Consider the following 23670-nt stretch of genomic DNA (forward strand, 5'->3'; position numbering starts at 1 on the left):
AAAAAACAGTTGTGTCCTCCTCATAGAAGGCCATCATAATAATAATAATAATTTATACTTTATTTATCCCTCGAGGGGAAATTCATTTTTACTGTCTGTCTACTGAACATGCTACACACACACAGGCTGTAATACACAAACAGGATCCTGTGGACATGTATTAATGGAGAGGTCCCAGAGTGAGGCTGCCCACAGCGGGCACTCCTGAGCTGGTGAGGGGGGTTCGGTGCATTGCTTAAGGGCACCTCGGCAATGCTCAGGAAGTGGTCTGGCACCTCTCCAGCTACCAGACCAATTTCCGGACTTGGTCTGTGTCGGGACTCTAACCGTACCTACAGACTGAGCTACTGCCGCCCCCATGCTGAAGAGGATGAGGGCCAGATGTCAGAAATAAATAATGATAGCAGGAAGATTTTTTTCTCACATTATGCGCTTTTTATGAGAAAAAGGTCCAAGTGTAGAGAAAAAAAGTTGGAATAAGGGATGCCTGTGGCCTAGTGGTTGGTATGTGCGGCCCATGTGCAGAGACTGTGGTCCTCCAAGTGGGCGGCATGGCATGGCATTCCTCCTCTCGATTTATTTTTCTGTCTGGCCTGCTTTCATGCCATCAAACATCTTTCTGCCAAATTAAAATAAATGAGACATCCTCTTTGTTAGAAGACTTAACACATCACATGCTCTTTTTATTTATAAAGAGAAAATGTATATTAATCTCAGTCAAATTGTCTGAATACATCTATTTAAAAGAAGACTGAGAAAAATGGTTCTTTGTCAACATCTTTATTGTTTACAGTCCTATACAAAGATCTAAATTCATACAAGTGTCAAACTTGCAAAAGAAAGAAACATCTCCTGTTGCCACCAGAGGTTGACACAGCCTTGTTTTTGGCCAGTATTGCACTCTGGGTAATGTAGGCACAGTAAATGGGGGAAAAAAACTACACCAGCTGTCAGCAGGCCTGTCAAAGGGAAAAAAAGCTCATGCAGTTTTTACACAGTACTCCGGTCTAAAGCAGGAAATAAGGCAAGCTACAGACTGATCATAAATAGTCTGAAAACAAAAGACATCTATTAGCTGATCATTACACGAGGATACGCCTGAGTCTTTTTTTTTTACATACAAATGAATCAACTGTAAGGATATTTAATTCAACTCTATTTTTCAATTTTCTTTTTTAAAGACACTTACATTGATCGAAGCAAATTAACCTGTAGTGCTTGAAGAAGGTATAAATTGGATGACATCAAAGAAGTCTCACAAATGTTTTTATTTACCTAAAGAATAAAGTAACAAATGAGTTGGTACACTGGCTCATCTGTGGTGTTGCTGTAGTTTTAAATAATAGTCAGTTTAAATTAATCCATGACAGTCCAATGCTGTATGAGATTTCTTCTGTTTATTTAAGCCTCATATTTCTCTATAATTTTTTTTTCTTTTTCTTTTTTAAAACTGGAGCCACAACACTGCTCAAGGCCATAAAGTTAATAAATTTGTGCATGCACATTAACACACATCTTTCTTTGCATAGAGGTATCACAAAGGATCATAAATGCTGAAGGAAAAGTTAAATCTCGTAGTGGTTAAGAGTCAAATTCAGAAATATAAAGATGAGGTCGTAAGGCAGAAGTGGTTTGTATAGCCTCAAGCATTTCAGGAAGAACTTCTGTACAGGTTCATATATATAGAGAATATAAATATACATGCAGATTTGGCTCTGCAGAGCCAGTGATACAGGTTTGTCCAGGCTCCACACCATCTCATTTCCGCAAAGAAATGCTGTAGCTTGACATCCACAGAGGCATTCATTCGAAAATTAAGCTTTTATGACGACTTCAGTAGATGTCCAAACTACACAAGTCGCTTCAGGAGTGTCAGGGCCAGCAGGGTCACAATCTTCAATAAATGACAGATGATGGAAAAGGGGGAGGTTCAGCAGCTGTTTTAATGGCACTGTACGGATAAATGGCTGCTGCAACAGGAGGTAAAAGTGAGGGAGGAGGAGGCAGATGAAGGGCTCTTGGTCAGTTACAGAAGATCAGGTGGACCTGCTGGCCGTAGAAGGGATGGTTGGAGCGCTCTGCTACAGCTTGCCTTGCAATCTCCTCGCTAGGGAAGGTGATCAAGGCCTCACCGCTGCACTGCCCACTGAAGTTGTACAAGATGAGAACAGCGTCTGGCTGCAGCTGCAGGACAAAAGAGAAGAATGAAACACATGAGACTAACAGTGTTATCTGATGGAGCTGCACCTTAAACACCAGGGCGAGTACACCATGTATAGGATCAACAATCCCTGGAAAAGAAGACTCATCAAACCGGTCCAGTTAGGTAGAAAAAAAGAAAGAGATAAATGGGCAGAGCTAAGAGAGAAAAAAAAGCAGAGCACATGCTGTTCCCAGAGGACCTGAAAGCCACGAGAAGAGTTTTGTTGACGCTCATTGATAATCTGTTAGTTTACATGCATTCACATCATGCATCAAGATCATGTTTGATGCATAACAATGAGTTTTTGGAAGACCTACATTTATGAAACACCCCTGACCCCATTTGCATACAAAGCAGTACAAACCATTAAGTCTACATGTTAGAGGATTACATGTCAGAGCAGGAGAGAGGGAGAGCGGTGGGGTAATTAAATCAGAGAAGCGTTAACTTGGAATGATCAAAGTATTAAAGTAGGTCCGAAGTGACAGGACTTGAAATAGGAGTGCTGAAGACTGATGCTACAGTTTTTAGATGATAGATATCCTGAATGATTCATTTATAATAACAGAGTCAACATGAAGCTGCTTCATGTTATTCTGTGCAGATCACTGAGTAGGTGCTTGGCCTTTTGAGTGAATGCTTTCATTAGGAATGTTGATATATTGAGAAAATATGTCAAAGCGAGCGTGTCAGAAGTCCAGACTCAGCACTCCTAACAGGCCTTCAGGTGAGACAGCAGATAAGACGCAGATCTGTTTGAGAAAGCGAGCCAACATGCCGGATTAAGAGCTCAGAACCATGATGGCAAGATTGGGCATTTCTATTAAGATATGTTTCTAAAAGTATAATCTATCAACTGCATAATGTGGAAAATAAGTGCATCATGGGGATTTGTTCAAATGCTAAAGAAACTTTTCTTCACTGGAATCTTTTTTTTTTTTTAATTTCATGTCCCACAAGTTGTTTAGAGATGGCAGAATAAGGTGTGACATTTACAGTTACTGCAAGAGTTGCACATTACAACAGCAAAAATGAACTTGTGTATTTATTAGACTTCTTTTCCCCCCCGCTAAACTGATTTTGGACACTTTGAGATGTGATTTGAGTCAGTGGTCTCGCTTATATGGATGTTAACCATGAGTTTAGATGTTCAGGTTTAAATATGTACAGTCTTCAATTGTGTTGTTTCACTTCTGGATAAATTAACATTTTCAAAGAGGCATGCAGCCTCTACATTTATATGGTAATGTTTTATGAAGTCTAAAGTCTGACTTTTGAAAAAGCTCCTTTTCCTTAAAATAATATTCAACTGTACATTAATGTGTACCATCATATGACCTACTTGGTGTTTTCTGGGTAGTTTGGTGTAGGTTCATTCATGCATATTGGCATTAGCCTTAAATATAAGTTAGTAATTCAGATAAGTTATTAATGTGTAGAAAATGCCGTCTCTGTCCACCCTGTTCTCCACTGTTCTGCAGCCTCTTCTTACCTGTGTGGGAGCCACTAAAGACAGACCCATTCTTTGGGCTGAATCAGACTCCTGGCCTGTTCGCTCATCTGAACCATGCCGCTGTACTCGTCAGGCGCATACTACAGACAGCATAATAATGAACACACAGTCAGGGTGGGAGGCCTCCACATTGTGTCACATATTAAGAGTTAGATACACAACAGATACAAATGTATGAACAGTCAAAAAAATGCACATAAGAGAACACACACACGCACGCACACACACACGCATACGCTAAACAGGCTTCATGTGAACAACACATTATATCAAGAATGAGATTGAGTTTGGGCGCTGGTTGCCAAGTGGTTGGGGGATGCACCCCATGTGCCGAGGCTTTGGTCCTTTGGATGGGAGCCCCGGGTTTGGGTCCGACCGGGGGCTCCTTTTCCATGTGTCATTCCCCACGCTCTCTGTCCCCGATTTCCAACTGTACCCACTGTCCTATCTCTACAATAAGGGCAAAAAAAAACCAAGCTAAATAAATCTTGGGACTGTGTTGTTACAGACACCAAATGTGTGAACTGATTTCTTTTTCTCACCCAGGGAGAGTGTGAGAGACGCTACTGTAGCAATGAAAACACACACACTCCCTCTCTCCAACAGAAACCCACAGTCAAACATTTCAGGGTACAATTACTGTAGTTCAGCTTCAGGTGGCCCTGAAGGAGTCAGCTTTACTCTCTCTCTTTCAAACACACAAATATATCAAACTGCTCTTATTTGTTATGAATTTGATGCTGGCAAGAGAAACACAAAAAGACACTTTTAAAGCACATGGTTGTACAGGTTTAGATAAATTAGAACCAAGATCGACCCCACAACAGCAGGTTGACCCCTCCACCTAAAACCCCACCCCCTCTCCTCCTTACCAAACCATCAGGTTTATACCTCCCTCAGAAGACTCCACCTCATTTAGACTGCCAGCCAAAAAATAGGGGAGAGAACAAGTACACACATGTCCCCTAATTAGACACTACAGTGGTGTGATTTTGCAATAACAAGCAGTGGTGGTAAATCTTAAGTAGCTGTAGGGCTGAGAGCTCAGAGGTCAGACAGCTCCTCACTTTGACATGTGGGGTGTATAAAGAGCTCCCACTCTACAGCATATATCAACGCACACTGCCCGTGTTCATCCTGCTTAACTTATTTCGATGTTTGTTTTGTGCTTTTGCAACTCTGTGGATATGAGATGTCAGCAAAATCAAGAAAACAACCAGAAGTGACTTGATATCACTGGAAAACGGAGTGAGTAAATAAAATGTGTCGATGCAGGTCCGCTTTGGGCTCCATAAACACACTCCATGATGAACTGCTCATGGGTCGAATCAGGCTATTGCATCTGCACACGTTCTTTCTTGCACGTTTCCCTCCTACCAGAAAGTGATCATTCCTTAAATTCCAAAAATAAAACACACTGAATCTTACTGAATCAACAGGTGTGATACGTTCCATGTTTCAAGCCAACCCATTTTAATGCGTATACTATGTTCGCACATTTTTAGAATAACATGAAAACATGGAAAAAAAAAAAAAAAAAGATGTATGCGACAGGGCAGAGACTTATTACATCAAAGAACAGTAAATGTCATATCAGGTCTTATTAATGCCCTTCATAGAAAGTAGGGGATCCTTTGATCTGGTCCAAGACACAATCGCATACAAGCTGCTTCACAAATGTGGAAAAATGTGTCCCAGAAAACAAGATGGTATCTTAATGTGTTTTGGTTAATTTACACTTGTACATAAGGCTGTCCACTTGTGAACGATCACTGAGGTTGCATGTTAATACCAGGTGTAAACAGGCCTATTTCTTCATTACATTTCTGACCTGGTATCCCTGGAAGAAGCTGAGAATGTCTTTGACTCCAGCGTTGTAGGGTAGACCCTGCATCCTGACCAGGGCCCCGGGCTGAGGCAGAACCGAAGAAGCTGCGGCTGCTGCGTGGTGGGGTTGGGCTGCCACTGCTGCCATTGCTCCAGGAGGAGCTGCAAAGTAGCTAACTGTAGAGGGAGAGACTGGAGGGCTGGAGAAAGAAGAAAATAAAGGCAAGAAATGAGATGTGTGATACTTGTGTTCTATCCTAGCAGTTAGCTCTAGCTCAAAATGAACTTACCTAGGGTAGTAAGCTGTGTAGTTCATGTTCATGTTCATGTACAGGTGTGGTTGGTGAGGGTGAGGGTGAGGATGAGGGTGAGGGTGAGGGTGAGGGTAGTAGGCCAGTGTGTGAGCCGGGTTGTGTGCTGTCTGAGCAGGTCTGGGAGCAGCCAGCAGGGGGGATTGGTAGAGGGCGGCCTCAGAGAGCATACCAGGCGGGGTAGGGAAGGCAGCGTAGGCTGTGGGGGGAGACAGACCTACGGAACAACACAAGACAAAAACATAAACACTGTGATGGGTTGTTCACTTGTACAGAACTGAAATGTATCCTTTTACAGTCGACACAACAATTCTGTAAGTTTGCAGATGGTTAACAGCACACACTATCTACTGGTTTAACAACAAACAACAAAATACTGAACAAATCAACAATTAAAGAAGATGTTTGAGCGCTTGCATTTATCTATACTGTACAAACACAACTTGTGTCTTGCCATAGAATGAGGGACACCGTGTGACTCAAAGCCACAGCTATAAAAACAGAAATGTAAGCGTAACACCTCTTATGGAGTTCAAATTAAATACTGATACTGATATCTCTACATGTCTCTGTGTTATTCACTGCGATTACATTCATCTTGTATTTCACTTGCAAATTAAAGGTTTTGATGATATGGTTAAAATGTCTGACACATGCAAAGACTCTGTCAGGCAAACCTAAAAAACCATGACAGAAAGAGCTGACACACTTTAAGAACACCAGAATCACAAAAAAACACTTTCTGTGCACCAAGCTCACTGTGTCCTTCAGGCTGTCATACTTACAATAGAAACACACACACAAATTAAAGTGTGGTTGTATTTACATACAAACAGCCACTATCAGTGTGAGGCTGTGGGCAGCTGTGGTGTCCTTTAGCGCCAGCACAGTGACACACAACACTGCTGACCTTGTGAGAGTGTTTCCACTGTTAGTTTTTAATCATTTCTTTTTGGGTTTTAATGCCTTCAACAGAGAGACTGGTCAGTGAATCGATATAAAGAAATGACCTTGACTCTGTAGAAATTTAAGGAAAGATGCAGGAGAAAAAAGTAAAACCACCTTTTTCAAAACACTATTTCATGAAAATGAAAAATAAAATAATTTGTTAATAAATGACCACACAATTACACAGTAAAATGTAATTGTAATGACATCTATGTCTCTAGTGCAGCCCATTCTAATCTTATCGTCAACACTAAAAGCAGATATGAGCCACAACAGAGCAAAGTACACAGTTCGAGCTGCAGCCAGTCCAGTCTCTACTTTACTTTTTGATACAGGTCATTTTTTCTTTGTTACTAAATGAATACCAGCAGCCTGTAAAGCATATGAAACTCAGGAAATTTTTAAACATTATTTAATTAAATAATAATAATAATGATTAAGACAAAAGGCGAGAAGGCCCCGATGAACCATCTAGTGAAGTTGACTCACAGGGTAGTTTGCAGGGCGGGGGGGAGAGGCCGCTGCGGTTCAGGGTTCCTCCCATCAGCACGATGCTCATCTCTTCTGTGGAGCACTGAAACACCTCCACATAGCGGTCTTTCATGGTCTTTTTATGGCACTTCTGGGCAACCATAAACGCCTTCTCTGATGACTTCATTTGAATAAAAGCGTCACCCGAGGGTCGGCCCTGCAGAGGGAAGAAAAGAAGAAACAAACAGAGATAACATTGAGTTGAAGTTGGGATTTTTACTACACAAGTTACATGACTGATCTAACTGAGATTTGATTAGGAACTGGCTACTTATGTTCATTAATAACATGAATCATGATGGCATTTTACACTTTTAAGGCATGAAGTCTTCTAGGTATGTTTGTCATTAAGCCCCCGGCAGTCTGACCTGTTGGTTGAGGACCATGTGGACTCCATGAGGTTTGATGTCCACTGTGTGCTCTCCCATAAACTCCAGGATGTCTTCGATGCCGGCAGTGTACGGCAGGCCACGGAGGCGTACACAGTCTCTAGTGTTGCTGGCTGCTGGAAGGAATGGAGGCGTGGCAAGGACCGGGACAGGAACGATGGGTGAGGGGGGCAGTGTGGAGATCAGAGGTGCGGACATGTAGCGGTTCAGCACCTGGAAAACACACAAAAAAAACATGACATGATCTGCCATTCCATGGGCTGAGACACAAGCACATGAATCCTTTAGAAGGAGGATGGTTTCATAACATATAGATCACATCCAAACTGTGCAGTATTATACATGTAATCTTCCATCGTGCAAACTTCACAAACTTTCTGATTTCATCACACACTTACAGTGAGACATCCTGTTTTCTCTCTGCTCTATGTCAAACACAACTAGGAGAAGCGACTAACGTGTGTTTTGTTTATTATTGATGAAAAAGAATCAAAACCTATAGATATAGATTTTTGAAATACTGTATATGTCATGATAACTTGATTTGATATAACACAGTACTCTGGTTTTCTCCTTAAGACACGCAATGCTCTTGTTTTCATTCAAAGCCACAACTTCCCCTCTTGGTATTTTTAATTTAATTTTTAGTTTTAATGTTTTTCAAAGGGATTTTCTTGTATTACACAATCTATTTATGAAGCCACAATTGTGTACAACCAAGTGTTGAATCAATTCCTCTATATAAAAAAGTCTAACCACTACAAAAATACCCTGAAACCACATGTTTCCAGTATTACTCAAGGAAGTCTTACATGATGTGTTTTTATATTATTACAGTACTCAAAGATTTCTCCAGCACATACTACTTAAAAGAATGTACCTGTTGCACCTCAGCAGCAGTGCTCCTAAACAACTCGATATACCGCTTCCCGAGGATCTGCTTGTGCTTCTTCAGGGCGTTCTGGGCGTACTCTTCACAGGAGAAAAGGACAAACGCGTCGCCGGTGGGCCGCCCGTCAGGGTACTTGACAAACAGCAGACCCTCTGTACCGTCTGTAACTGGGCTCTCCGGACCGAGGAATGACAGCACTTCCTGAGGCGTGGCGGTAAACGGCAACCCCCGCATGCGGATAATCACCTGGTTCTCTTTGGACAGGAACTGGGCCACCTCATTAGACGTACCTGGTGTCAGAAGACAGCAATGATTAAATACCTGGAACAGTACCTCTGAGACACTCTTTGTTTTGTTCCTGAACATGGTTTATACTTGAATCAGTTTAACTGAGCTTTCAAAGCAGTAGAAGATCCACTATCCCCTATCAGGATGCATCTGATTTTATATTGTCATATCAATGATCTATGAGACTAGAGCAATGCTAGCAGCTTTTTGAGGCTACACCTAAGATCAGCAGTGCAGTGAGCAAACCCTGGCATCTGGTCATTAACTGAGGAATTTTAACAATCACAATACTAAAAATTACCATTTCTACCATTAGATGGTAAATCATAGGATTATTACATTTTTCTTCCTTGCAACATGAATCTACTCTTAAAATGTGCTGTACTTACTTCAGACAGTTGATAAGAGACCTTCCTGTGTCTGCACTTGAATAAATCTTTGTGCCGATCCATCTCATAGAAGTTGACAAACAGCATTAGAAAACTTTGACCTGGTTGTAGCCCTAAAAATGTAGGGAATCCTATAAGGAATTCTTCCTTCAGATGCAATACATGGTATCCTATCCAAAAGTTCCTGTGATATTTGGAACAAAGTAGTGACTCAACCATCACTGTTATGCTTTCCCAAGATTCATAGCATCCCTCGCACAATCTCACAAGTAACTTGGTTTGCTGATACAGCAAATCCCACACCTGGCAAATTAAAAAAAGCAATCTCAGTGATCCTCAAGTCAAGATTTGCACAAAGGACACATTATTTTCTATTTAAATAATGTCCAAAGTCATCTATTTTAAACATGTACTTTGCATCCTATTTGTTGTATTTGTTCTTCTCTTTATGTAATGAACCTTTCAATTGTGATTTCTGATTTACTTAGAAAACAGCCTACCCTAAGAATCACATTTTACACAGAAGGGTGAGAATAAGTGTAAGGCAGCAAAGCAGCAGAAACAAAAGCAGAAGTCAGGCTAGTAGTGACCAAAAAGTGTTCCAGTGGTTTTGCAAGTTGACCTGTGCAGAGGCAGAGATGACGTCACTATTTCAGTTCAATTTGCCAATTCCCACGAACAACAACCTGCTTGTCCTTCTAGTTGATTTCCTTTTGTTAACATCATGTTCCTCTTGACTCTGCTACAGCTCACGAACTATCAGTTTGGTGATAACTCATTTACTTCAATGACTTTACAAATAAGGGCTATGAAGACACATTTTGTCACACGTATCTCACAGTTAACACTTCAGTCTGCAAATAAGCCCATCTGGTTTAGAGCTGTTAAATCAACTGCTGTTAAATGTTTTATTAGCTATATAGAGAGCTATGAGAGCAGACTGATGCAGAGCATTAACATGACCTGTTTGTATTTGACCTTGACCAACCAAAAGGAAAGAGGAATAAACAGGGTTATTAAAGTTGTCATTGTTTTTATATAAAAACTCAAGTAAAATAAAAATGTTTCACTCTCGAGCCAGAAATATCCAGTATTTCAGAAGAGTAATGATTAATGGCCCAGTTCCCTTAGATGGTAAAAGGTTACAAAAGTCCTCAAATCAAACAGTTACAGATACGACAATTCCTGATTCTTCACAAGCTTACTCTGAACTTCTTTCACTTTGATTGATAAAGCAGCTAGTGTCTGCCTAAACAATTTGCTTAAAGTCCTGCTGTCAACCTGTACCGATCGTCATGCATGAGTAAAGTCCACAGTCAGACCGGCAGCCACTGTAAGTTATCTGCTGCGAGTGACTGTGCGTCTTTGTCTGCTATCTCTGTCCTGTGTGACTGCGGGCTGCTGCTCTGTGGTCCGGAGGCCTCGGGCCCTGCCTTTGTCTCTTCACACCCCCTTTGTACCAGCCCTGAGCTGCTCCTTTCACTGACCGTCAGCCTCCTCTCCCTCGGGGGGAGTACAGCCCCAGGCTAGAACTGAACAGGTGAGCGGCTGTTAGCGGAGAGGGAAATGTCTCTTCTATTGGCCTCTGATGGTTTACGCTGGGGATCTAGGGGTGAGGAAAGGGATGGGAGCAGTGGGGGAAGTTCCTCACAAAGCGTCTTTTATTAGCCCAAGATAAGCTGCTGGAGAGTCAGTGTGATGAGGTAGAGAAACAGGTAACAGGAGAGAGACCCGGAGAGCAAATGAGAGCTCTTCTTTTACAGTCACTAAAGAGCTGCTCTTTTACAGATGTGGAAGAGTCTTGTTTTTCCTCAGAGATGCGGGAAATCCATGTAATAGAAGTCTACCCTAACTAACAGAAAGCCTTTCACCACGGGAAGCAGACAAACGTGGTGAGAAGAGAGGGGAGAGAGAAACAAAATCTGAAATCTGACCTCCAGCGATCTTGAGGAATTCCTCTCCTGTAGCTTTGTAGACCTGTAGACAAGGGGGAATGGATTTAGCCAAAACAACAACATGATTCATGAAGTGTTGATTTCATTTCTTCAAACTGACATGTGATAGATCTTCAGTCCAATAAACCAAACAAAACCAGCAGGAACAGTTCTGAGGGAATTTATTGAAATGTATCTTGATTTCTTCCTCTTCCTCTTCTCACTAGACTTAAACACGCATCTTTAGGATCTTAAAGGGGAGATTCATTTTCAGCTAAGCATATATATTTAAACACACAACATAGAGTAACACTGTACGCCTGAACGAGAGATTAATGCTGACTAACCTCGATGTAGCGGCTCCCCATGTGGTGCTTGTGGCGCTCCAGGGCCAGGTCCCTGTGTTCAGAGTTGATGAAACGAACTAAAGCCTCGCCGTTTCTCCTGCCCTGAGCATTGAGACACAGGGCCACGCCGCCTCTGAAAAACAGGAGCACAGATACATGTATGAGTATACTGAGCCAGGCTAGCTGTAGTAGCTGAGGTCAAAGTGCAAGTTCATATCCATTATAATTTAAGAAAAGGGGGAAATAGCCACAATTGCTTCAAATAGCCTATGTTGAAAGTATTTATAGTATAAAGGGGCTTTTGACAGCTTATCAAGTTAAACATACTTTGCAATACTGAGGCCTTTAAAGAAGCGAGCAATGTCTTGGTCTGATGACTGCCATGGCAGCCCTCGAGCTCTAATGACCGTCTCACTGTCCACCGGCTCAGTCTTACTGCTGATCAGGGAAAACAAAAAAAAATGAAAGACATTATGATCTTATTTACAAAGGAAGAACATAAAGATTACAAAAACAATCTCCGCAGGTGATTACAGATTACAACCACCCCCAACACCTTGTTCTCATTGAACAAATTGTCCACAGCCAGCAGACACAGAGGCCACTCACAGTAAGTGCTCAACACAGTAACACACTACCATGATTAAATGTCAGGGGGTTGTCAAGGTGACAGGCTTTTGACTGCAGGATCTGAGGCTCTGCTACAAGATAACCCAGGTAAGCACTTGATGGCAAAGTTGGACAGCTTAAATAACATGCTTTACTTGCTGGCTTCCTTGTTGCTGTAATCAATGCTAAAGGTCTGAGGTCTGAAGATGTCTGGAGGGGGATTTCAGTCTGTGAACAACACTGCTGGCTCACAGGTGTGGCATCGACACAGACACACATGTACATTTATTGAAAAGTTCATACATACCACGTGCCAGAATCAAACTTGTACTTCACGGTTTCAACACAGGAGAACTTGTGATCTAAAGAGAAACAAAGGAGGATATGCATTCAAGTTACAAAAACAATGTTTTCAGTATTCTGTAGTGAACAGGTTCACCCTGCCAAACAGCATGCGTTTTCAACACTCTGCATTCCTGTTACCGATCACATGCAAATACATACTTGCCTGTTATTAAGAGGATAAAGCTAGAGGCAAGTGCCACAGCTCAAAGACATTAAATCAAAGTTTGACTTATTTGTGCTTTAACATATCTGGAGTCATCTTTCATAAACCAATGACAGAAAATCAAGTAATGATGAGAAGACTGTTTGTTGCTTTAAAACACATCTGATCTGTTAACAATGAGAAATGCCTGATTGAAGTTATTTTGGCTTTTTAAGTACAAATTATATAATCAGAGACATTGTTTAGGGTTCTAAAAGCTGCCACACCTTTAAAGATAAAAAACCTGCAAGAGAGGTTGTTTTTTTTTAGTTTTACAGTCATCATGCTGATTATAGAAAGTTAAGCCAAAGAAGGCTGATACACGGTAATCACTACCTGTGAACACCACATGGCACTTTCCTGTTCTTCATATTGACATGGTATTTTCTGCTTTCTCTGCACGGGTATGTATTTTAGTTCTATGAGTATCAGTATGCATCTACTTGACAATAAACAAAATAGAGAATCTAATATCTGTTAGCGGCTGTTACTTACTGTAAGGATCAGCCAGGATGCAAAGTGTCAGCTGCACCATGCTTCTCACCTCCCTCACCCCGAACATCTCCTCTGATACAGCAGGGAGACCCGCAACTGCACAAACAGTTAAGGATGAAGACCAGTTTATGCTGCTTCACACTGTAATGTGTAAGACTTTGTGATGTGAACGCTGCTAGGGTTAGTTTCCCTGTTAGATAAGTTAACCTGAACTGAACTATGAAAGGAGAGTTTATACATTCATTAGAAATTACGTTTTGATTATACATTCAACATTAGTACACAAGCAAGTAAAAGATACATTCCAACATGGAGGCTGGTGTGTGCTTGGCCACAGGGCCAGCGTTGGGGCAGCATTTGTGAAACTCCTTCCTCACGTCCACAAATGAAAGGAAACATTCAGGAAGGACAAGATTCTGTGAAGAAAGAAGGAACAACACAAAGAATTTAGTTTCCGCAGTATGGTGACCTTACATGGAAATTGGATACAGCAGGAAGCAAACGATCAAAAAGATGAAACAGAGAAGATGCAGACGAAAAGATTTGTTCATGCCGACATCATCCCGTGTCAGAGTTACAACCCGGAACAAACATAGGAGGAAAACATCCATCATAAAGTCATGACCTCTTGACCTCAATGCCCACATCATGAGGGGATAAAAGCTTATATTTAACACATTTCAATACTACCATGAATTCTAAACCCTCAAGGCTAAAATGTTGTTTATTAGATAGTATGTCATTTAAGCTATGAACAAAAAAAAGTATGAGAAATAGGATTACTGTTATTCTATATTCAAACTTCTATTTTTTTTTAATCAAGGGCTTACATTTCATATTTTCACAATACCAGTTATAGGAATGTTTTTATTTTTTTTACAGTTTCTCCCTTCAGGCAGTGGAAAAAAAAACTATTACTTTTTTGGAGGCTTCTGGGTGGAGGGCCTGTCGGACGATCAGGGGGCTGTCGACGCAAAGTGTGTAAGAGCTTCTGCCCAGAGTTTTCAGTTCTGATGACACCGACTGCTGGAACTGCACAGAGAAACAGAGGGGAAGGGCAAAAGAAGATGAAACATTCATTTTATTAGAATAATACGTCAGAATTTCTACAGATCAAATGCTTGTATTATACAATATGTAACTTCCAGAAAAAAACAACTATTAATTTTTATAATAAACCTGTTTATTATTGTTCAAGTGTCTACCGTACAAAAACCATGACCTACGTAAAAGTTAAGAAAACAATCAGACTCATGTGCAACAAAAGTGAAGGTGGTGTCATGTTTGACATTTCACTGTTTGTGTTTGTTTCTCGGGAGGAACGAGGCTTGTAAAACAGGTTTTTGTGTTTGCTTAGTGGCGAATGAGGCAGACAAAAGGAGAGGAATGATCACACCCCTAATCACCAGGATCACACTTTTCTCACAGCGTGACCAACACTCCCAGCCAGAGGAGAGGAAAAACAACCCATACGAGTCCAACCTGCCCGTCTCATCTCGACGTAAACGCTGACGCTGGCCACATCACCCAATCCTAAACACCAGCAACTCCCACATGTGTGCATGTTTATTTATAACCACCACATTAAATGAGCCCATTCCTTTTGTTGTGTCAATGTGTTATTGGCAACAGAGTCCATCCTTTTAGTATCAACACAGTGAGGCTAATGACATCTGAGGTCATGATTTTAATTTAAGAGCAGCGATGTTCAAGTCATTTATGGAAGGTTAATAACTCAAATGTAGACTGCTGGAAATTTGTAACAACAACAACAAAACTTCATAAACCAACATCTTGGGCACTCAGTGCTGCATGGACACCCAGTTAAAGTCCTCTGGTGAAATCAAGTCAAATTCTCTTTCACCTTTTTGCACCAGCTAGATCTACGAAGTGGTCAGACAATCAGTGTGTGGAGCACATACTAAAATCAAGACAACAACACAGACAGGCAAATCAAAACAAGTGAAAGTTGTTGATTCCTGGTGAGAAATGCTTTGGACCAAATAATGTGAATGTAAATAAACTTCTGAAATTAATGAACTCTTACTTATCATATGTATATCAAACTTCTGAGGGAAAGTTCTTCTCTCTGTTTTACATTTTAACCCTCAGCAAGATTTTACATCTCAAACCCATCTCTCCATCTGTCTAACTGCCATTGGACAACACATCTAGTAGTCTATTAAGGCCACACAAGATTCTTCAATCATTTACATTTACATCATTTTGAGGTCTTGAAACTTCTCTGTTGAGTGCTTGCTTTCATCTGTTGCTAAATGTTCCCATACAAAACTCAGACTACTTTCTTCTGTCTTTAGCCACATTAGAAAATATTCTGTTGGTTTTGTGTCTTCCTCACTGAACCCTTAAAGTCATGACTGTGATAGCAAAATTACTATCAGGGTGTGAGACCCAGTGTCTGAGAAGGTTCACATGGCCACTGGCTATATATGACAGATCTTCAGACAGTGAGAGAGTAATAGAGGTGCGTGTTGAGGCAAGCTCCGCAACAGTCAGACAGAAAAGCACGGCTATTTGGCAACACCGACCAGCTGCTGACGAGGGAAGAAATGCTTCAGGGTTAGATTTAGATGATTTTGGGGATGGCTGGACAGAAACCCAACAGAGTCATTGATCTGAGAAAAAACAGCTTGTTATTTTCAGTGTGCTCGAGATAACCCGGAACCCCAAATGAGCTCACAGATCACTGAATGTTTTAAAACTAAATGTTATTTTATAGACAATAATCTTCCTGTAAAACTGTGTCTAAGACAGACAGTCATTACAAGTCTTTCCACTAAGCCCTTCAGCTCTCATTTTCTGTAAACCTTTCAGTAGTTTTACAGGTCAAGGTCATGTGAAAACTTGAGCTGGATGTCAAAAAAAAAAAAGCCATTTGCTTTGCATAATGTGAAAAGGAAGTCAGCACTTACATATGCTGGTCTTACATTGAGCAAGTGAGATGCAGAAAGTCACGTCAAGTAAGAATATCTGGATATATTGTTGATTGACTTTTTGAAAGAAAAAAAAAATCCTTTGCAGCAGAATATATTTGAAACACTCAAGACCAAAGAAAACAAGTATAAGCACTGCAGTATATACATATTAATATTGCGTCTTGTTTAATCAGTAAGTGGATATCAATGTTATTGTGTTGGCTTCGCCTACTTAAAAAGGCGAACATGTTATTCCAAAGCTAGCTGACTTTTATAAAAAGGTAAACAAAATAAACTGCTTGTGAAGACAGTGGCTCAAAAAGATATTTTTAGTATACAAGATGTTCAACAGGGGTTGTCCTCATACTATATTCTATCTATTCCAGATCTATTATTAAATATGATGCTTAACATCTTTTGTCAACTTATCAATCATTTTTGTGCCCCTTATGTTTTAGTTCAGCTCTGGTTGCATTTGACATTTTGTGTTAACGAGCATCTCTAGGCACATTTTGTATGAAAGCCCTAAAATCAGAGTCACTCATTAAGTTGATATTGTAACAAAACATGAGGTAAAGTCCCTGAATACAACAAATACGCCCACAGCTTTTTCATTGAATGTGCATTTTCATACTGGAAGTCACCCGTAGTTTTTGCTGCACTTTTTTTTCGATCGAGTAGTATTTGTGTTAAAGCTCACAATACCAAAAAAAAGTATCTTCTCTAATCCTACTTAATACCTGAAGCTTTTACTGTGCCAACACTACCAATCCAGAACTGTGGTTTTCAAAAGTGTGTCAATTCAATCAGCAGGACATTTTAAGCATAGTCACACTGCACTGTTTCATGTTTACAGTGATAACAGAACTCATGTTTGCTCATAGCTGTGCATCCAGCTCCACCTTGGGCTAATTATTGAAGGTGTTTACTGAGAAAAGCAAATGTCTCTCTTTTCTCCTCTGGCCCTGGCCATTTAAATTGAGCAAACAACAAATAGAAGACAAATCTTACACTGAATGTATATAGTAAGAGACAACAAGCTACTGAAGAACTGCTAGTGACACAACTAACCATGATTCAGGTTCCTCTTTCTACTACTGTTTTCAACTTGATGCTAAAGAGGGCGACAAAAGCATCCGGCTGTCCTACTTGTAGAGACTATACATTAACAAATATAACATTCAAATAATCATCCTAGGTAACCTTTACTGGCACAATTGGCTCTGGTGTAAAAAGGGGATGTTCACTATGAGTTATATTGTGATATAAAATACTATTTTACCAATGGAAGTCAGAGGCTTTGTTTTAGCTCAATAATTATACATCTGATTGTCCTTATTGTAGGTCTCACACATACAAACTATGTTTGAAACTAGGTTTCATTTTTTCTCTGTTAAACTTTTCGTCTCGCTCTACCCTCTGGAAGGCATTTCCACAGTTGAGGGGGAGGAAGTGGCCTTTGAACATGACCCTATCAGAGTTTTCTCTCCAGTGTAATCGGACTGTTTGTGTGCAGAGGTGAGGGTGGCTGAAACAAGCTCCGATAAGAGCAGCAGGGAGTGTCAGGGGCAGAACAGTCCCTGTGCTAACTGTTTAAGGGCAGCTAATGCTAAAAACACAGTGCTGCCACAGCATCTGTCTCAAGACCCAGGACGTATACACTAAAATGAGCTGAGATCAAGAAAGAAAAATATGTGCTTCATGCAAAATGTATCTGTGAAAATAATTAAGAATTCAAGAGTAAAATAAGATAGGAGATCTATCAATGAGTTTACAATTACAAGCTTCTGGTTTTCTCTAGTAATCAGTGTGTATATGAGAAATTGACTATTTTTTTAAATGTTAGGGATTTTTAAACATCTAGGTAATACAATCAGATTTCTGCTTTTAAAACCTTACCCCTAGCCTTTATTCAACCCTGTTTCTAAACAGTTTTTTACATTGTCAGATGAATTTCAAAACAAAGGAAAGTGGATAAGAATGTGAGAATAATAAGTTAAAAAGTAGAGCATTTAAGCTCAAATCGAGTCTAAAACTGAAACCAAAAGGAAGTTCCCACAGTTAACATGAGAAGACTATGACGAAGTATAAAAGATGCTGTTCTCATACTGCAGAGTGTGTTTACCTATTACAACATTACAACTGAAAAAAAATAAAAACTCTTCAAGCCGCAGTGTCATAGTATTCTTCACGTATTTTTATCAAACATTAAACTTTTCCACACTTGCAAAATTTGGTTTCTGCTTTAAGTTTGCTTTCACTACACTCCAGTATTACACAGTCATTTCTGAAAAAGGCACAAATGTCAACACCTTCACCAAAACAACATACAATGCTTTGTGGAGGCATTCACCTTACATTTGAGTCTTAAGAGATCTTGAGACACACCGAGCAGACTAAGTTGGCTATATTGACGAGCTATAAGAACTTGAACATCACAGGTTTGGGTTCAAACACATCAGATTTGTATTTGTCACCCTGATGCAGCTTTTTTCCCAAAGGGTTCAACTCCAGGTTTTTGTGACTCACTCTTAATGAGACTCATGATCTTAACCATGTCACAATACAGCTGCTGTTCTGAGTAAGCAGCAAAGATCAATAAGTTAACTCAGTGCCAAAGCCTGTAGTCTGTACTTCTGGCTGTGGTCTTAAACAGTTGAAAAACAATTACCATAAGAGAAGCAATGTGTCAGTTTCACAACAACGACAAGGTGTGTGAGGTTTCACATTGCGTGCAGATCTACGGGCTGAGACATGCTGTCAATGTTAAGTGTTAAATAGTGCAGTCAGCAACAATACGACTACATCCCGGATCTAGACTGTGCCACAAGTGTGACGCACAGGCTCAACAATGTGATAAAAGAGCTACACAAACAACAGACAAAAAACACAGATGCTCAGGTACAATCGTGTTGTCGGTAGTTACCATCTATCAAATATTCTGACTTGTCCCCTAACATGTAATTTAGCATTCATATACAGCATCATTATCTTGATACACTTATCCAGTAAACAACTTGTTGTGCTGGTCTCTGTCATCTACAGTGAACTACAGGAGCTTTATCCACTTGCTCTCTTCAGTATTAAAATACTAAATGTTTTTTTTACTTTGTTACCTGCCATGTGCTGACTTTAAAACACTAAAGGAACTAGTAATAAATTCAATATTCTGCACATTCACTTTTCATTCAATTCATCTTATATCTGTCACCTCGCCTTACGGTGTAGTATTTTTATTGCACATTTAGCAGAACATGTGTTTGAACAAAGACAGACATAGAACTGAACATATGCTCACTTCGACTATGTGAAATTGGCTCGTTTACAGATATGCACACTTGTCAAATGTCATTGTGGATTATGGTGTGTAGGATCACATCATTATGCAAAACAAGAAGCTTAACCATCCCCGAGTCAGAGTAACAGTGTTTCACAGAACAGATAAAATCACACACATTAATCCACATCCATGTGCAACAGAAGCTCACGATATTACAAACTGTGCATCCACACTCAAGTTTAGCTGGTAAATTATAGAAGGCCAAGTGTTACACAGCATTGCTAATCTTTCAAGGTTTCTTTACCTCGACGAATCTTTCACCATAGAAAACTAACAAATGTCCTCGGGGACTCGGGCCACAGAGATCAATACTATACTACTGAGAGGCAACTGCTGGTTTCTCTCAATCATTGGATACTTTGGCATCGGCTAGACCATTTTAAGCAGCTGCTTCAAAACTGTAGTTTTAAGCAAAACTTTAAACTAGCTCAAGAAATATGCATTCCCTTATTTTCCTTTGTTGGGGAGGACACTGGTCTGAAACAGTGAGAGAAGGTGACCGTCGAGACAAAGGTATGAAATGCACTAACTGATTGCTTGGGTTAATATTTAAAAGTTCAGCACACAAACTAACCTACCCTAGAGCTGAAGTCTTACCAGGCCGGTATGAGGCTCAAATGATGAGCATTGAGACCAAAACCCCCGTGCAGCTTTTAATGACTTTGCTCATCCAAACATCAGAGATCTTCATTCAATTATCGCTACAGTCCTCAAATGCTTCTCTGGTAACATGTTCCTCAAGTGTCCCAGACGTTTGACACCTCGTTTATCTTTTTACTGATTCTTATTTATTGATTTATAACATTTTATTGTTTTTTACTGATGTAAGTTTAGTTAATTATTGTACCCCCCCGCCCCCTCTTCCCTTCCATATTTTCTGTCTGCTTGTTCCCATGTAAAGCAGTTCAGGCTTTGTATTTAGGGTGCCATATAAAAACAATTCATTGGAGCACAGATGGGGAAAATGATTACCAAAACCAACCTTCATCATAATGAGAGGTTAAAACTGTAAGATAAAGGGCACCAACTTTAACCTAACACTCTTGGGAAGCTGGTTGGAAAACCTGTTTGACAGCATAACAACTTTCTGCACAAACAAACCTCCTGACAGGGAGGCACCAGCAACCAAATCCGCATCCTGGTCATTAGGATGTGCTGTAACCAACTGCAGGTTGGCTGATGAGAATCATAACGCCCCACACTCCTGCCTGTCCTGCAGCCTAAAACAGAGGTGCGGTCCCAGGTAAACATTCCGCCTTCCAGATGTCTGCAGCACGCATCAGGATGGGACAAGACTAGACCTGAGACTCCTGCTTATCTCCACATGCCTCGGGCTCTGCCTATCCTACGCCCAGAGCTTCTGCAAACTGTCAGCAGAGTTAAACTGTCAAGAATAGACCAATGACATCTCCCATCCAGGTGGAAGACCGTCTTTTTAAAAAGGTCATCAGGGAAATTTGACACTACTCACATTAATGTACAGCTTAATACCAAGTCAGGCTTGTTGCATCTGATCTCGCTGTGGGCAAAAACTGTCAGAGGAAAGTTGGCTTGGTTTTAATTTGCTTCTGAATTTTTCACAACCGATGACAAAGGAGCTTTAAAAGCTGTTGCTGTAGATTTATTTTTCTCTCTTTTAGGTAAGAGTTCACCAGTTTAAGGTTGCATTTTAAATTAAAACTCAATACGAGTATACAGAATAAAACTCACCAAAAAAACTTTAGCACTCAGAATACAAGCATCTGACCCATTTGATTGTTCCCTTCATACATCTACCAAGCAATAACACCATTTGGCCTTGCAGCTGAAGCTACAAATCGCTTTAACATACCAACAATTTGGGGTACATTTGGCAACAAATGAGAATGATGAGGAAAAGAAGAGCAAGGAAAACAGGGTTCAGGAAGATTTTGTGGTTAAAGAGAATTTCACATCAAACCGGAGATACAGGGTCCCACGTTTTAATAAGATCGGACTCTTTTGTTCACCAGTCGATAGTTAGTGATGTTTGTGTCTTTGTATCTTGTCTGTAATTTTTATGCTGCAAATGGAGCTGCTTTGATGCAAGACGAATTTGTGACCATGTCTGACAATAAAGTAATATCAAATCAAACACTGTAGATTTGTTTCTTAAATTATGCAGCGTCACCAGTGATATATTTAAAAAGTGGTGTAAACCTGACAACGAGGACATTTAAGGCCCTTTTCCTAACATGGACTTGTTTTCAAATTCCTTTTAGACTCACCTGTTGCAGAACTTTGTCCAGGGGCTCAGCCTTGGCGACTTCGTCCAGAGTCAGTCCTGTCTCCTCTTTACATTGATCTGTCAGCTCCAAAGTGTCTGGTTTGACAAGACACCTCTGAAGCTTCCCCACCTGTGGAGGGATTTAGCATTTCATGGCGTACAATGCAGCGGGAAATAAATGGCTATGACTAATGACAGAGTAGGCTCTATAATTCAGCAAATTAGCTCTTATTAAAAGTCAAACAAACAATTGACAATATAGTTGCAAAAAGCCAGTAATTGTCAATAAAGCGTTGTTTTTATTAACAAGCTGACATGCCAAACCAAAAAAAAGGTGTTTTATCTCCCTTAGTTACACTCCTCACCTGCTTGTTAAATTTTGGTCGCACACCTGTTAAGGTGAGGTGGACAGAGAGTTGATGTAGCGTTAGCTAGCACAAGAGAAAAGCAGGCTACAGAGGGTTTCAGAGAGCACACCATGGTGATTTAAATGTCACACTACTGTTCTACTACGGGTAGATACTATGCCACAAACACTGTTGCTACATAAGACACCGTACAACGAACAGGTCAGAAAGGTCCGTACCTTTTTCTCATGAAGATCCACAATTTGCCACACCAAGAGAATTATTTCCCTCTCATCCGAACCCAGTTTACCCCCATTTGCACCAGCTGTTGCCCCAAAGAACACCACCAGAGTATCACTGTGCGAAGCCATCAGGGACCACAAGGGTAAAAACTACAATTAAAGCAGAGATTAAAATAAAAATAACACGAGGGTTCACCTTTTTCCAAGTGATAAGAAGAGCGAACAAAAGGGCTGGAAACTCAATTGAGGTAAACGGTAGAGAGAAAACGGAGGGAGAGATTATTTTCAGAGGAGCCACGGAAGAGTTTGCGGTCAGAGACTCTACCTGTTGAAGTACTTGAGTGTGCTCTATCCAGAGATACTGGTTTAACTGGTAAAGAAGGGTGGAAATCCGTGTTTCGTTCACACGAACTCCATAACAAGCCCTGGAGTTTTTTTTCCCCCTCTCCTCTCCTTTCTATTTTTTTAGTTACCTGTGTGGCCCAGCCTTTGCTCGAGGATAGCCTCCGTCAATTGGCTGGTTTGGAAAGGTGAGGGCGGGAGGCAGGGGTGAGTGCTGAAATATGATTGGTCAGGACTGTTGAATCAGGAAGAAGTCTAATCTGGGAAAAGGACTTTATAGTCCATGAGGCATAGGCATACTGATATTTTCAATTGACAAAACATAGTAAATCATTTTAAGATTAGGCAACAGCTAAATGCGGGAAAAAAACACACAAAAATAGGTCTTTAACTACAGACATGGGTCATCTTTCAATTTGTATCCTATTTTGTATCATAGGCCTATTTAAGGCCAGGCAGATTTTGTAATAGTCTCCAAAGTCAGTCCTACTGTAGGTTTTAAAAGAGTTCAGACAACATTGAATTAGTTAGCCTGGAAGTCACATCTCATTTGTGTCGTAATTCAATATTCTTGTCTGTCCCATCTTGAATATCTTATGAAAACATTCTGTGTTTTTTCTTAGTGTGCTTTCTCTGTCCTGGTTGGCTATAACTGGCCTGCATTGTTTGCCCAGAAATAAACACAAATGGCCCCCGGCTTCTTTAATGAAATACTCTGCAAATTAAAATGGCACTTTTTTTCTTAGTCTTTGGTCATGTGTGGTGGGATAAAGTTGTTGTTGAAATCTAGCTATACGTTTTCCTTGATGTTTAGCAATTATTGAGATTTGAGAGATTTGCCGTAATTCAAATGTGGTTAATATTGAGTTGCCAATATGACATTCTTGTAAAAAGGAAGCTGGGACTGCTTAACAGAAATGATGAAAGGAGAATAGAAAGAGAAAGAGATACAGACCCATGTCACTTCGAAAGACCAAAAAAACCTAAAGTTTTCA

At 40.4% G+C, this 23670-nt stretch overlaps 1 protein-coding gene and 1 long non-coding RNA gene across 3 annotated transcripts; one reads left to right on the top strand and one right to left on the bottom strand.

The window, feature by feature from the left end:
• Positions 1-764: 764 nt before the first annotated feature.
• esrp2 (epithelial splicing regulatory protein 2) lies at positions 765-22803 on the bottom strand. Of its 2 annotated transcripts, XM_061040908.1 has the most exons (17): positions 22659-22803; positions 22331-22483; positions 21746-21874; positions 14142-14255; positions 13525-13639; positions 13224-13319; positions 12489-12543; positions 11900-12010; positions 11573-11705; positions 11226-11268; positions 8603-8904; positions 7702-7935; positions 7292-7490; positions 5834-6071; positions 5548-5743; positions 3696-3796; positions 765-2184 (listed from the first exon to the last, which is right to left on the bottom strand). In XM_061040908.1, the coding sequence occupies exons 2-16, from the start codon at positions 22460-22462 to the stop codon at positions 3710-3712; spliced, it is 2184 nt and encodes a 727-aa protein (XP_060896891.1). In that variant the 5' UTR covers positions 22463-22483; positions 22659-22803; the 3' UTR covers positions 765-2184; positions 3696-3709. The 2 variants fall into 2 exon arrangements, with proteins under 2 accessions (XP_060896891.1, XP_060896900.1); XM_061040917.1 differs by having other exon boundaries at positions 11900-12007; positions 22331-22788.
• On the top strand, positions 10625-15259 carry LOC132976014 (uncharacterized). The gene is made up of 2 exons (XR_009673354.1): positions 10625-10831; positions 12373-15259. It is a non-coding gene; the product is annotated as an uncharacterized LOC132976014 (long non-coding RNA).
• Positions 22804-23670: the final 867 nt, after the last annotated feature.

Source organism: Labrus mixtus, chromosome 1 (assembly GCF_963584025.1).
Source record: "Labrus mixtus chromosome 1, fLabMix1.1, whole genome shotgun sequence".
Taxonomy (NCBI): Eukaryota; Metazoa; Chordata; class Actinopteri; order Labriformes; family Labridae; genus Labrus; species Labrus mixtus.